This window comes from Macaca mulatta, chromosome 4, assembly GCF_049350105.2.
Source record: "Macaca mulatta isolate MMU2019108-1 chromosome 4, T2T-MMU8v2.0, whole genome shotgun sequence".
Lineage (NCBI taxonomy): Eukaryota > Metazoa > Chordata > Mammalia > Primates > Cercopithecidae > Macaca > Macaca mulatta.
This window is the reverse complement of record NC_133409.1, coordinates 132,808,997-132,824,334: the sequence shown is the minus strand read 5'-3', so window position 1 is coordinate 132,824,334 and position 15,338 is coordinate 132,808,997. Positions and strand designations below refer to the sequence as shown.

The window sequence follows — 15,338 nt, the reverse complement described above, 5'->3', positions numbered from 1 at the left end:
AGTCAATACAATGGCATAGTGAATATATCATTGGACTTGAAGTCAGAGTGTTCATCTGTAAAATGGGAACAATAATCATGACAATACCATTCAGATGATCTTATTCTAAAAATTAAATACATTGTATTACAATGAGTTTGTAACTTCTACAGTAATATATCTATACTTTCCAAAAGATTGCTCTCTGATCTAACACAACAGAAATTTATTACAAAAGATAATTATTTATTTTATATTCATGTAATGTATCATGTTAACAATAAAGGACAACTTTCCTTTTTTATTTAAAAAATTTTTATTTTTATTTTACATTCTGGGGAACATGTGCAGGATGCACAGATTTGTTACACAGGTAAATGACAACTTTCCTTCTTTAGTGAGCAAATCTTTCAATAAGCAAAGTACAGGTGTTCTCTGTGATATTTTTATTTTTGCAATTTATGTTTAATGAGCAAATCTATGCAAGGTAGCATCTTTTTAGATCTGGAAAGTTGAATTCTTTCTGTATCAGACCTACACTCACAGTTGACATCACCACTCCAGACAAAGCCATAACTATAACCTAGGCACTTTCATTTAAAGGAATGTTCATAAACATCTACTCTCCTGGGTCTTGAGCAAAGCCCAGAAATAACAAGGTCAAATGGTCATGCTCAGGAAGAAAGTAAAATCAGACTTGAAGAAATATGATGTCAAATTCCCCATATTCCAACCTGCTGTGCTTGATTTCAATACTTCTTTTATCAAGGTGATTCTGGTAGAATTTGGCTGAGGACTCCACCCAAAATCTCTTTCTCCATGTAAATACACTCCACTAGTTTTTCAAGATAGGTGTTTATTAATATATGGATTTTATTTTCTGGTGCTCAAGACATGTAATGCTAAACTGACAAATGGGACTAGTCAGAGTTTTTTAGGTATAGTTTAATTCTCAATATAAAAAGTAAACAGATTTATAAGAAATACTCTAATAAATACATCACCATGATTTTTTAAAATAATACCTTTGTCTAGAGTTCTTGATAAAGTATTGTTATAGAGAGGTTTTAGAGATTTTATTTTTTAATTTTTGAAGTGAAACTGTATGTACATACGTATAGCATGACGCCAGGCTTATAAGTAAGGTATTTTAAAGTAAAGCTTTCAAGGAAAGTACAAATCAGGTATTAAAATTAAATTGAAGACATACCTTTACTCTCTTCTTTGATCATAACTAAAATAATATTTTAGAAAAAAGCTAAAACAAAAAGAGGAAATTATACAGATTGCTGCTTCTTTTCCAAACACTTCTCAATATCATCAAGCACTTGAACGGCAGCCTTTGGAATTCGAGTCCCAGGACCAAATACATTGGAAACACCAACTTCAAACAGAAATTCATAATCCTGTCGAAAGAATTTGTTTAATTAATAAGAGACACTATTTCCATTTTCAAGGAAATAAAACGCTATCCTTTCTTCTTTGTCCCTCAAATACCCAAAACCTTCTCAACTGGTATACTATTGGCATGTGGGTCTAAAAAATTCTTCCTTGATTGGGAGTGCTACTAATAGCCCTCAGCACCAGTCTTCCGGGCCACATTATTTAAAAAACAAAACACTCCACCCATTTTCTAAATACCTCTATGTGTTGTTTGTGGTGGGAAGCTGGATATCCTGAGAACTTCTGAGCCTTAAGTCATAATTTTCTCTCACCTAAATTTTCACTACTTGTCATTATTTGTGTTAAATTTAGTATCATATGATAAGTTTGAGCCTAAAAAACTATTTTCTCCTAGGTATTCTGTCTGCAGTTAGTGAATGGTGGCACTTTGAATTTGGACACCTGATAGATTTCCTACAAATGAAAATAAGCCCTTTTTTTTCATTCTCTGTTGCTGTTGTTTTTTATTTTATTTTATTTATTTATTTTTTTAATTTTTTTTATTTTTTGAGATGGAGTCTCACTCTGTCGCCCAGGCTGGAGTGCAGTGGCACGATCTCGGCTCACTGCAAGCTCCGCCTCCCGGGTTCACGCCATTCTCCTGCCTCAGCCTCCCGAGTAGTTGGGACTACAGGCACCCACCACCACACCCGGCTAATTTTTTGTATTTTTAGTAGAGACGGGGTTTCACCACGTTAGCCAGGATGGTCTCGATCACCTGACCTCATGATCCGCCCGCCTCGGCCTCCCAAAGTGCTGGGATTACAGGCGTGAGCCACCGCACCCACCATTTTTAGTTTATTGTAACAGTCAAAGTATGAGTGAAAAGATAGCAAGGGCACAAATAACCCTGCAGGATTTAGGCTGTTTTAACATCTGAACATTTGTAGCTACAATATCGATTGCGGTTACGATGTGCTATAAGAACCTGATCCTTATCCAGTAGAGTGATCATATATGACAGGACAGTCTGATGAGTGATCATATATGACAGGACAGTTTATTGTTGCAGCACCCTTTTTAAGAGCACCCATTTCTACTCTCAAGTGATCATATTTGGATGATAAATTATATGGTCATGCTAATTACTCCCCAACTACTACTTTTCTGTCTCTATTATATAACTGTATTCTTATAATACTATAATGTTGCAATAGAACTTAACACATCTCATTGAACTTGTCTCCTTCTAGTCTGTGAAATTCTGAGAGCCGAGATCATGTCCAATCTCTTTCCCCAGTATGTGACACATAAAAGTGCTCAAAACATGTCATTGTTCTTGAGCAGATGCTACAGAGTTTAAGAGCTCATAAAGGAACTGAATGAAATGTGTAATAATAATCATCTCTAAATTGGAGATCGTCAGATTAATAGGTCATATACTTCTCTCCTTCCTAAAAATCCCAAGTACATTTGTCCTGACATCTGAGTTATGGATTTAGAATGGAGGAATCAACTGGAAGAGAACTGCAAAATGTTGCAACTGCAAAAAGGGTATATGACTTACCTAACTCTTTCTTACATAAGCCTTGTAAAACATACCTTTGTGAGAGGGTAAAATGTTCACAGTAAGTGAATCTGGGTAAAGGGTATACAGACATTTTTTGTACTATTTTTATTTTTGCAACTTATCTGTTAGTTTGAAATTATTTCCAAATAAAAATATATGTTTGAATGTCCTCCACTTAGCTGGGCCAGGGATAGCATAGTACTTGCTTCAGGATGGAAGCAGGCATCATGGGTCTGCTCAAGCTGCTGAAAAAAACTTGGAGGCAACTGCTGCTAAGAGAGTTAGAAAATCCTGATTGTAGTAACATACTGGTGAGGACAGACCACATTTATTCATTTAATCAGACAGCAGAAACAGTAAGCTCCACATGGCAGAGGCTGTATCTGTTTGATTAGCCACTAGATATTAGTGCCTTCTAATTTAAAACTAAGTGACCTTTAATTGAATAATAGCAACATTTTACATATTCACTTCAACCAAATAGTGAGAAAATAAGGGTGTTAACTGCTATAATTATATAATATGGGATACCCATATTCACACAAAAGTATAATACAGAAAATGGTCCTTATCCTCAGTTGTTAAATTCATGGGAAAAATCACATGGAAAACACCTAAAGATGTTCTAAGTAATTTAAATATCCAGAGAATTAATACAACTTATTTGAAATACAATTCTTGAAAATGTCAGCTCACTTATATAATAGGCCTACATTTTTTTTCTCAACATGAATTCCAATTCAAATGTTTTCTACTGGCTAATTATTTTGGTCCTTACGTTTTAATATCATGCCTAGGTATCACAGACTCTAAAACTGCAACACTGATAGAAGTGTCCTGCAGACAGACTGCAATAAAGAATAACTACCCTTTATTTTCTCAAATAATGACTTATTTTATGAATATAATGGGCAAGTATATTAACAAAAAGAATTTTGTGTTGATTATATCATATTAAATAATGTGCTGTTGGAAAGAAAATAAATATGTAGTTTGTTCACTAGCCCCACTTTATTATGAATCTCACAACCTTATTCATATGAATTTTCTCCTTTCACGAGTAGTATATTAATGCACTATTCTATATTCTGAGTTTTAATGGAGAAAAAAAAAGCCGTAGAGCTGGAAACAAGGTCACACTTCACTGATGGATTCCTGCTATAGCAATGGGGCCTTTGTAGCATCTATGAGTCATTTACTTACAGTGGCCTCATATACAGTTCTTCTAACTTGACATTTTTTCCACTCAATAAAAAACAAAATCTTGATATAATTGAGAACTGGATTGGAAATAGAACCTATTTGTAACTTAAATAACTATTTTAACTGGCCAGGAATGTCATATGTGGAAAGTGTCTCCCTACCTCACTAATAAATTAACTGATATCATTGTAGGTAACATCTATTTCTCCTTTCCTAAGAGGACTCACAGTTTTGTTCATGTAGTCACCTCCTCCCCATTCAGCCTACAATTTTCAAGACAAGCTGATTCTATTTATGTCTGCAATAGGATATTTTTGGCTCCCGAAATACCATACCCTAATCAAATTAGCTTAAATAATAAAGGGTTTTATAGGACCATGTAAATGATACAGCTCTGAGGTAAGAAAACATTTAGGGATGGGACCATCCTGGAGGAAAAGGACAAGGTAGCTCCTTCTAAATGGAAGCAAGCAAACTAAAGGACTCATCCCACCCCCCAGGACAAGGAATACTCACTATATGTCTGGCTAGGATTTGATATATTCACTGTGTATTTACTACCACTGTTCTCTACTCCACTTAAGAGTTTTATTACTTTTATCCTTTTCTTTCTCCATAACTGTTTATTGAGAATGAAGGTAGACATCTGGCACAGGTTATTGGTTTGTAAGGAGGTAGTTCTCTCACTGAAGGTTTGTAAAGTGTTAAGTTAAATTATACATAATGAATTGCAATATAACGTGAATATAAAACAACACTGTCCACTTTTAGACCTTCTAGAATTTATTTAGTGAAATCAACAGGAAATAAATTTGTTGTAGATTTAGGAACATATTATCTTTAGAACCACATATAAGCTATCATTACTCAGGATTCCCATCACAGTACTAGAAAAATAGAGATGAAAAATACCTGAGGCGGTATCACCCCTCCACACATGACAAGAATATCTGGCCGTCCAAGGGAGTTAAGTTCTTTGATGAGTTCAGGAACTAGGGTTTTATGACCAGCAGCAAGGGTGCTTACGCCCACAGCATGCACATCTGCATCCACGGCCTGCTGGGCCACTTCACGAGGAGTCTAAACAGTCAGAAAGTAAAGATAAATCATTGTTTATTACTAGATAATGACTATAAAAACCCTGGAAGACTATCTAGGCAATACCATTCAGAACATACTAATAGGCAAAGACTTCATGATGAAGATGCCAAAAGCAATTACAACAAAAGCAAAAATTGACAAATGAGATCTAATTAACCTAAAAAGCATCTGCACTAAAAAGGATACTGTCAACAGAGTAAACAGAAAACCTACAGAACGGGAGAAAATTTTTGCAAACTGTGAATCTGACAAAGGTCTAATATCTGCATCTATAAAAAATTTAAACAAATTTACAAAAAAAACCATTAAAAAGTGAGCAAAAGACATGAACAGACACTTTTCAAAAAAGACATACATATGGCCAACAATCATATTTTAAAAAAAGCTCAAAATCACTGATTGTTAGAGAACTGCAAATAAAAACCCCAATGAGACACCATTTCATACCAGTCAGAATGGCTATTATTAAAAAGTCGAAAAATAACAGATGCTAGCAAGGTTGTGGAGAAAAAGGAATGTTTATACACTGTTAATGAGAGTGTAAATTAGTTCAAGCATTGTAGATGACAGTGTGGTGATTCCGCACAGACCTAAAAACAGAAATACCTCCCAACCCAGCAATCCCATTACCGTACATATACCCAAACGAATAGAAATCTTTTCATTATAAAAACACATGCATGCAGCCGGGCACGGTGGCTCAGGCCTGTAATTCCAGCACTTTGGGAGGCAGAGGCGGGTGGATCACTTGAGGTCAAGAGTTTGAGACCAGCCTGGCCAACATGGTGAAACCTATCTCTACTAAAAATACAAAAATTAGCCAGGTACAGTGGCACGTGCCTGTAGTCCCAGCTACTCATATGACTGAGGCAGAAGACTTGCTTGAACCCAGGAGGTGGAGGTTTCAGTGAGCCAAGATCATATCACTACACCCCAGCATGGATGAAAGAGTGAGACTCTCAAAAAAAAAAAAAAATACACATTCACATGTATGTTCATTGTAGCACTATTCACCACAGCAAAGACATGGAATCAAGCTAAATGCCCATCAATGATAGACTGGATAAAGAAAATGTGATATATACACACTAAAGAATACTATGCAGCCAGAAAAAAAGAATGAGATTGTGTCCTTTGCAGGAACATGGATAAAGCTGGAAGCCATTATCCTCTGCAAACTAACACAGGGACAGAAAAACCAAATACCACATGTTCTTGCTTATAAGTGGGAGCTAAATGATGAGGACACATGGACACAAAGAAGGCAAAGAGGGAAACAACACACACTGGAGCCTATCAGAGGTTAGAGGAGCAGGAGGAGGGAGAGGAGCAGGAAAAATAACTAATGGGTACTAGGCTTAATGACACAAGTTTACCTATATAACAAACCTAAACATGTACCCCTGAACTTAAAATAAAAGTTAAAAATAATAATAATAATTTTTTTTGAATACTAAACGAATGTTTCCTCAAATGTTGGGAGAGGTCTTCCTAATGTAATGCCTACAGGTATCAGAAACTTTTAAATTTAATATTCATCATTATATTATTATTTCCCTCAGAGAACTTTGTTCTGATTATCTACATTTTTCATCAAATTTTCTGAAAGCAATAACTCAATCCCTAATTTTTAGTTTATGTTGTGAATATTCCAACCACAGCCAATTTCACCCTATTAACATGACATTACTAAATGCAAAGCAGAAAAGATGCACAATAGTCACACAATTACACAGTATCTCTACCATATAGATAAAGCAGATGGAAATAACCTAAAGAGCAGATAATAATAAAACATAGTAAGTACAGGGAGTGATGAGTTTTTAGTACTTATTACCTTTGGTTTCAAGCAATAGTAAAAGGTCTAATCTCTAGAATCTATAAGGAACTTAAACAAATAAGACACAATTTCACACCATGAAAAACAAGTGTCTTTTGAAATTCTTAAAAATTTAATTCCTGGAGGCCTCGCTATTCCTTAGTGGTTCTATCAATCCTGCCTATATATCTGTAAGTAGTCCCTCCATTAAATTTTCTTCAAAATCCTAGCTGAGATTTGGTTTCTCTTGAGATCCTGACATTGCCCTAGTTAAGGTCCTCACTGTTTCTCATTTTTTTTCTTCACCGGACTCCTTGCATCTAGTTGCAGCTCTTTTCCATCGACTTCAGAGAGTGATTTTTACTAGAAAGCGAATGGCACTGTGCTTCTGAATCAAACAAAAGTTTCAAGGATCAACAAACATAAGTTTCTGGGTTTCTTGTAACAAGTGAGGTGCCCTCCTTGTCCATATTTTAGTTACAGTAATTTTCATGCTCTGATGTAATTACAAGTAAGTAAATCTCTCTTTGTTAGGAGATTATAACCTCCTAGAGGACAAAATTGTATCCTACTCAACTCAGAGCCTAGCATCTGGTAGATGTTTAATAAATATGTATTAGATAAGGCTTTTCATATAAAATTATTACAATGTACTTTTTAGACAAATTTTTTTTGTATTATCATTCTATGGAAAATATCAGTGTAATTTATCTCCAGCAAATTATTTTCCTGTCTAAGTCTAATATTCTGTGACTAAGTAACATATTAGTAGAGAGCTAAAAAACAAAAACAAAAATAAACAAAAATAACTTTACTTATGAATTGAGCTTATATTGCTATTTGATTTCCTTTTCAAAACACTTTTCACCAATCCCATGTGGGCTATCTTTCCCACAAAATATTAGTCAAATCTCCATAAAGAGTACAATAAGATCTTTGAAAGTAATCTTCATAGTTCCAGGCATAATCAGTTTTAGTTCTGAATTGACACTTTTAAAAGTCTGATAATTATATTTTATTTTTATTTCTATCATAATTAATTGGACTATATGTGTTATGGTTAATACTGAGTGTCAACTTGGTTGAAGGATACAAAGTATTGACCCTGAGTGTGTCTGTGAGGGTGATGTCAAGGGAGATTAACATTTGAGTCAGTGGGCTAGGAAAGGGCTAGACCCACCCTTAATCTGGGTGGCCACCATCTAATGAGCTGCCAGCACGGCTAGAATATAAGCTGGCAAAAAAATGTGAAAAGAGAGACTGGCCTAGCTTCCAAGCCTACATCTTTCTCCCGTGGTGGATGCTTCTTGCCCTCGAACATCAGACTTCCAAGTACTTCAGTTCGGGAACTCGGACTGGCTCTCCTTGCTCCTCAGCCTGCAAAGGACCTATTGTGGGACCTTGTGATCATGTGAGTTAACACTTAATAAACTCCCCCTTACATATATATATATATATAAAGGCTGGGGGAGAGAAAGCAGGGTGGCAGGAGTGGAGACCATGGATATTTGAGCCACTTTCTCATGTAATTTACTTGTGCCTTCAGGATCTGCTCAAGCCCAATCACATATATACTACTTCCATATGATGATGGAATACTGCTGTGCATGACCCACTTTATGGTTAGATGGGTCAGAAAGCACCCAGTTCATGATAGGCAGTTCTGGTTGTATGGTGACTTGATGACCCATAGCCAAACGTTCAGTTTCCACCAAAGCCCAGCAACAGGCCAAGAACTGTCTCGCAAAAGGAGAGTAGGTATCTGCAGAAGATGGCAGGGCCTTGCTCCAAAATCCTAGAGGACTCTGTTGTGATTCACCTATGGAGGCCTGCCAAAGGCTCCAAACATCATTGCTATCTGCCACTGACACCTGAAGCACCCTTGGATCTGCTGGGTCATATGGCCCAAGTGGCAGAGCAGCTTGCACAGCAGCCTGGACCTGTTGCAGAGCCTTCTCCTATTCTGGACCCCACTCAAAAGTGGCAGCCTTTCGGGTCACTCGATAAACAGGCCAGAGTAACACACCCAAATGAGGAATGTGTTGCCTCCAAAAATCCAAATAGGCTCACTAGGCGTTGTTCCTCTTTCTTGGTTTTAGTAGGGGACAAATTCAGCAATTCATCCTTCACCTTAGAAGGAGTATCTCAACAGGCCCCACACCACTGGACCCCTAGAAATCTTACTGAGGTAGAAGGTCCCTGAATTTTAGTCAGATTTATTTCCCATCCTCTGGCAAGCAAATGTCTCACCAATAAGTCTGGTGTGTTTGCTACTTCTTGCTCACTGGATTTAATCAGCATAATGTCATCAATTAATGGACCAGTGTGGTATCTTGCAGAGGTGAAAAGTGATCAAGATCTCTCTGAATAAGATTATGACAAAGCCGGAGAGTTAACAAACCCCTGCAGTAGGACAGTAAAGGTATATTGCTGGCCTTGCCAGCTGAAGGCAAATTGCTTCTGGTGGGCCGTATAGGCAGGAATGGAGAGAAAGGCATTTGCCAAGTCAGTGGCTGCATACCAGTTACCAGGAGGTGTGTTAATTTGCTCAATGTCTTGGTCTGTCATCATTTTACTACTATTTCTAAATGTAAGTGACTAGTACATACTTTTGAAATTCCCCCCAACAGTTTTTAGTACCTGGAAAAGAGGGCCTATGTCCACATCAAAACCAAGATCAGCAAATCCTGTAGCTATAACTTTTGCTCCTCTGTCATGGCCATCTTGTCCCATTTTTGCTACAAGAAGACGAGGTCTGCGACCTTCACGTTCCATGAATTTATGAACCCTAAAAAACATTTAAAAATATATCAGTAGTTAGATATTAATTTTCCAAAGGTGAGATATAAAAACTAATTTATTTACAGCAAATCTTTCAAGTTTATTTAAAAATACTTAATTTGTTTACTTATATTTTGGGTATTTTTTTGTTGTTGTTCTATTTGTTTGATTTCCAATTTTTATTTTACATTCAGGGGTACATGTGCAGGTTTGTTACACAGTTAAACATGTGCCATGGAGAACAGCTGCATAGATCACCCCATCACCTAGGTATTAAGGTCAGCATCCACTAGCTATTCTTCCTGATGCTCTCCCTGCTCCCATCCATATTTTGTTAATGTATCTATTTACATTGAAAGCTCCATTAAAGCCATCTCCCCCTTAGAGGAAAATCTGAAAGATGGCACAGACTGTAAGCACATAGCGCTGAGAACATCATGGTGAAGTAAGACAAAAAATGACAACCTCCCACCTTCATGAGCCAGTGTACAGAGTACAACATGCAGAAAGATTTAAATATAAGCGAAAAAGTGACTTCATAGTCATTTATACATATATGTGACAGACTAGATGCTTTGAATTGTCCATATCTCATCTACCCTTCATAAGTGTGAACTCTCCCAAGCTAAGAGCAATATGGTTTCTTATAATGCTAAATAATCAAAATGCTTGCTTGCTCCATCGACAAATTTACTTCCAACACAAAAAAGCACTTATCTTTGTTAAAAGAAAAAAAGTTCCACTTTGATGACTTTTACCCTGGCTGTTTTGATATTTACCTAGTGTACAAGTATTGAAATTCAGTTTTTAATGGGAAACTTGTTACAGAGGTTGGAAAGACCAATCATCAAAAAGCTAGTTTTTACATTTGAGAGATATGATCACATTAATATATATTTCCAAGTCATGCTGTGGAAGTATAAGTTATTATCAGTTCAATAAATACTGATTGTAATGTATGCATAGATGCCAACTAAACGTTTACTTTCAATTACGAAAATCAAGATTTTATAATTATTTAAGCAATAAATAATGTAAACAAATTCAAAAAATATGAAACTCTACCAGAGTAAGCAGATTGAAATATAAATACCTGGAGGATATGAAGCAGTATCATTGTTAGTTAAACATCTGTTTGACATGAGAAACTCCTGAAGGGGACCATAGTGAAAGTTCAAAATAGTATTAATTATATGAAAACTAATATTATTAGTTTCAATATTTAATATTTATTATTAAATAAAAACAAACCCCATCAAAAAGTGGGCAAAGGATATGAACAGACACTTCTCAAAAGAAGACATTCATGCAGACAACAGACACATGAAAAAATGCTCATCACTCGCCATCAGAGAAATGCAAATCAAAACCACAATGAGATATCATCTCACACCAGTTAGAATGGCGATCATTAAAAAAATCAGGAAACAACAGGTGCTGGAGAGGATGTGGAGAAATAGGAACACTTTTACACTGTTGGTGGGGCTGTAAACTAGTTCAACCATTGTGGAAAACAGTGTGGCGATTCCTCAAGGACCTAGAACTAGAAATACCATTTGACCCAGCCATCCCATTACTGGGTATATACCCAAAGGATTATAAATCATGCTGCTATAAAGACACATGCACACGTATGTTTATTGCAGCACTATTCACAATAGCAAAGACTTGGAATCAACCCAAATGTCCATCAGTGACAGACTGGATTAAGAAAATGTGGCACATATACACCATGGAATACTATGCAGCTATAAAAAAGGATGAGTTCGTGTCCTTTGTAGGGACATGGACACAAGAACAGAAAACCAAACACCGCATGTTCTCATAGGTGGGAATTGAACAATGAGATTACTTGGACACAGGAAGGGGAACATCACACACCGGGGCCTGTTGTGGGGAGGGGGAAGGAGGGAGGGGGGAAGAATAGCATTAGGAGATATACCTAATGTAAATGGGTGCAGCACACCAACATGGCACTTGTATACATATGTTACAAACCTGCACGGTGTGCACATGCACCCTAGAACTTAAAGTATAATAATAATTAAAAAAATAAAAAAATAAATAAAATAAAATAAACATTATCATGTACATATTAAAATAATGATAGTACAGATATAATATATATCATGTATATTTCTAATTATATATTATATGTAATGAATAAATTATATACTCTATTAATTATGTTATATAGTCTATATAATATAGATAATATAATTAACATTTAATTTGCTATTTATTATTTTAAAATTCAAAAATTTTCTCAGTTGTATGTAAGGAAATTAAGCTCCCAGTAGATTCAAGGGGATTCTATTAACAGAAAAGATGAAATTCTGGCCTAAGAAACCTTACATATTACCTCTTGATAGCAGATGTTATCTCTTTACTTTCTCCAAATTCCTGGCGATATGCTCCACTCACCATTCGATCATTCGCTTTATGTTCACCAAATACCTTTTTCAGAGCATCTGTGATTTCTCCCACTGTACATCTGAAACATGAAATGGTGGTTCCATTAACTTCATTATTTCGTGATAAAGATATCTACTTACCATAATATTCAATATAATTAAACATATTTTATTACCTAAGATTGTTTATTAACAATAGACTGTAAAAATGTAAAATAAGAATGTTTTTAATGTATTATGAAAGCGTCTCTTCTGAAAATACTTGTGAAAAATTTATTCTGGATGCCTTTATGCATCCAATTATCTTTTCAACATTTGTCAATCAAGAAATGACTGAATGACCTAAAAATTATATATATAGACAAGTACCTGAAGGTTGCTGAATAATTCACCACTAAACACAAATGGATAAAGAGAAACACTCCCATAAATATTTTTTGATAAGAAGTAAATCTTTTAGCATATTCCATCCATTTGTTCACTAATTCATCCAACATTAGCTGTGTGCCTAATATGTGCCAGATATTACTATATCTCTATATCTACTAGAGCAATACAGTAATAAACAAGACCAAAGAAAAAGTGCTTGTTCTTATAGACATTAACATCTGTAACATCTAGTCAGAGGATGCACATGATAAACAACTAAATTAATAAATTAGTAAGATAATTTCATAAGGTAATAAGTACTATAAAGACACTAAACCAGGCAAAGATGGAATGGGGTGTCTGGAAGAACTATTTTAAAGTTATTGAAGATGTGAAGATATGACTTTTGAACTAAGATATAAATTATAAAAAAGGGGATCCCAAGGGAACATAAAAGAGTAAGAGTGTTTGAAAAAGGAAGCACTAAAAGCAAAGGCTCTGAGATGTAGGAAAATATGTTTTATGTTCTAAAAATAGAAAGAAGGGCATTAGGAACACAGCATATTGAGGAAAGTGGTATAAGATGAGGTCAGAGAAATGGGCAAGAGTCACATCTAGCATATCTTGCAGACTATCGAAAGATTAGGTTTTAATCTAAAAGGAATGGGCAACCGTCAAAGGCCTTTAATAAAAGTCATCTAATGTAAATGATGAGTTAATGGGTGCAGCACACCAACATGGCACATGTATACATATGTAACAAACCTGCACGTTGTGCACATGTACCCTGGAACTTAAAGTATAATAATAAAAAAAGTCATCTAATTTCTTTTATGAAATCAGTAGTAGAAAAAAACAACACATACTATTTATACTATACCTTAACCAGTTAAAGCAACATATTTTTTTAAAAGTTCATTATATTAAGAAATAAACACTTAAAAGCAAAAGTAATCTATTTAATGATGTTGCCATATATTGGGAGAAAAATTTTCTGTGGGTCACTTGCATTTCTTCATATCCTGTGGAGCAAAGCACTGATGGCTCTTTATTCTGGACTATGTTTTCAAAGATGTCTGTATAGTGAATTGCCTTAGAAGACAGGAATATTAGCTACCCCCAGAGCAAAGGGTAGGTTTGCTTTCTGTCCAATATAATAATGTCTCCCTCTAGAACAATGGGGGCCATGCTTATTACCCATTACAAAAGATTCAGAATCCCTAAGCTCAGGGTTCCTCTCCTTGAAAGTAACCCAATACACTGTACAAGAGGTATCACCTAGCAGCCCTTTTCACATCACTCACATCAATTGGGCATCAAAGGAACTAGCCCAAACCTGCTGATGTTATGGCTATTAATACTGTAGTAACAAACTGTCATTAGGTTCTGATCCAGGGATCTCATATCATCAACCAGCACCCCACTAAACAGGATAACTTGCTAGCTTACAAGAAGGATAATATTTCAGGCCCCTTCTGGTTCTTAATATAATGAATTTATTTATACATTGATATATATAATGAGATAATTTTAAAACAACAACAAATAGAAAAATAATAACAATTAACACATTAAGTGCCATATTCTGTTTCAGGAACTATTTTTAATGCTTTAATGTCTTCACAACAATTCTATTGGGTAGTAAATACAAAAAACTTCACTTTGCCAAATATCACGTCTATGGTAACACAGAAGCAGATACAACATGAGATTAGATTCTGTTTTTTACTTAGCCTTTTAAAAATGCAGGATGACAAAAGTTAGCAGACAAAGGAGCATGTTAAGGGTTACAAATGGCAAAAAGTTTCAAGAAGGAAGAAGTGGTCAATAATGTTAAATACTGTAGAGAATTCAAGATATGGACTAAAAATTATCCACAATATCAGACAAAGAGCATTCGCTAGTGAACTTAGTAAGAGCAATTATATTACAGTAGAAAATCAAATGCAGTAGACCAAAATGTCAACAGGAGATAGAAGACTAGTAACAATTAACAAGTATTCTACTCCTAAAAGAACATGTGGTTCTAGTAACAAGGGAAGAAGGACTGGGATGAGAGTGTGGGGAAGTTGGTTACTCTTCTGGTTGCTTCATGGTTAAAACTAATTCAAAAGCAATGGGATGACAAGTTTTTCCTATTAATTCTCCGATTAATGTTCCCCTCCCCATCCCAGAGCCATTTTAACTAGTAAAATATCAAGGTAATAGGCATAAACCTAGTGATATACTTGAGAGTCCAACACATTTCAACCTGTGAATCAGTGAAATGGATTCATTTCAGTAGTTTCAAAATTCCTCAGCCACAGTAAAATATACATTTATTAATACATTTCACTCAAAATATGTGAATGTTTTAAATACAGAGGATTTTAAAATGATAAGAATTAAATTTATTATGGATGCCATTATTTTCTTTTGGGCTCGCATGGTTTATAGGGTCAACCTTTCATTTAAGTATACTCTGGAAAGCTAAACCGGCCAACTTTTAGTCTTTGGAAACCTCCAACTTATATATCTCTACCTTGCACGAGATGCATCTACTGCAAGAGCCAGGATATTTCCATCTCCGCTAGCAGCACATTCGGTTAGTGCAGCAAGACAACGTTCAGCCAAAGCTTGATCCCTGCTGGATTTGATCTATGGAAAAAGTCAAGGAAAGGGACAATTTACATGAAGAGAGAATAAAACAGAGATCAAGAGATTAGACCCTGATGCATAC

General features: G+C 35.5%; 1 protein-coding gene across 3 annotated transcripts in view; it reads right to left on the bottom strand.

Annotated features, from left to right (window-relative positions):
* Positions 1-276: 276 nt before the first annotated feature.
* The window catches only part of MMUT (methylmalonyl-CoA mutase), a 34,894-nt gene continuing 19,832 nt past the window's right edge, over positions 277-15,338 (bottom strand). For 2 of the 3 annotated variants that reach the window (XM_077998621.1, XM_077998622.1), the window contains exons 9-13: positions 15,141-15,256; positions 12,199-12,330; positions 9,696-9,843; positions 5,048-5,215; positions 277-1,385 (exon numbers count right to left, since the gene is read on the bottom strand). In XM_077998621.1, the coding sequence (XP_077854747.1) occupies positions 1,257-1,385; positions 5,048-5,215; positions 9,696-9,843; positions 12,199-12,330; positions 15,141-15,256 (693 nt within the window). In that variant the 3' untranslated portion in view covers positions 277-1,256. 3 annotated transcript variants of the gene reach the window in all.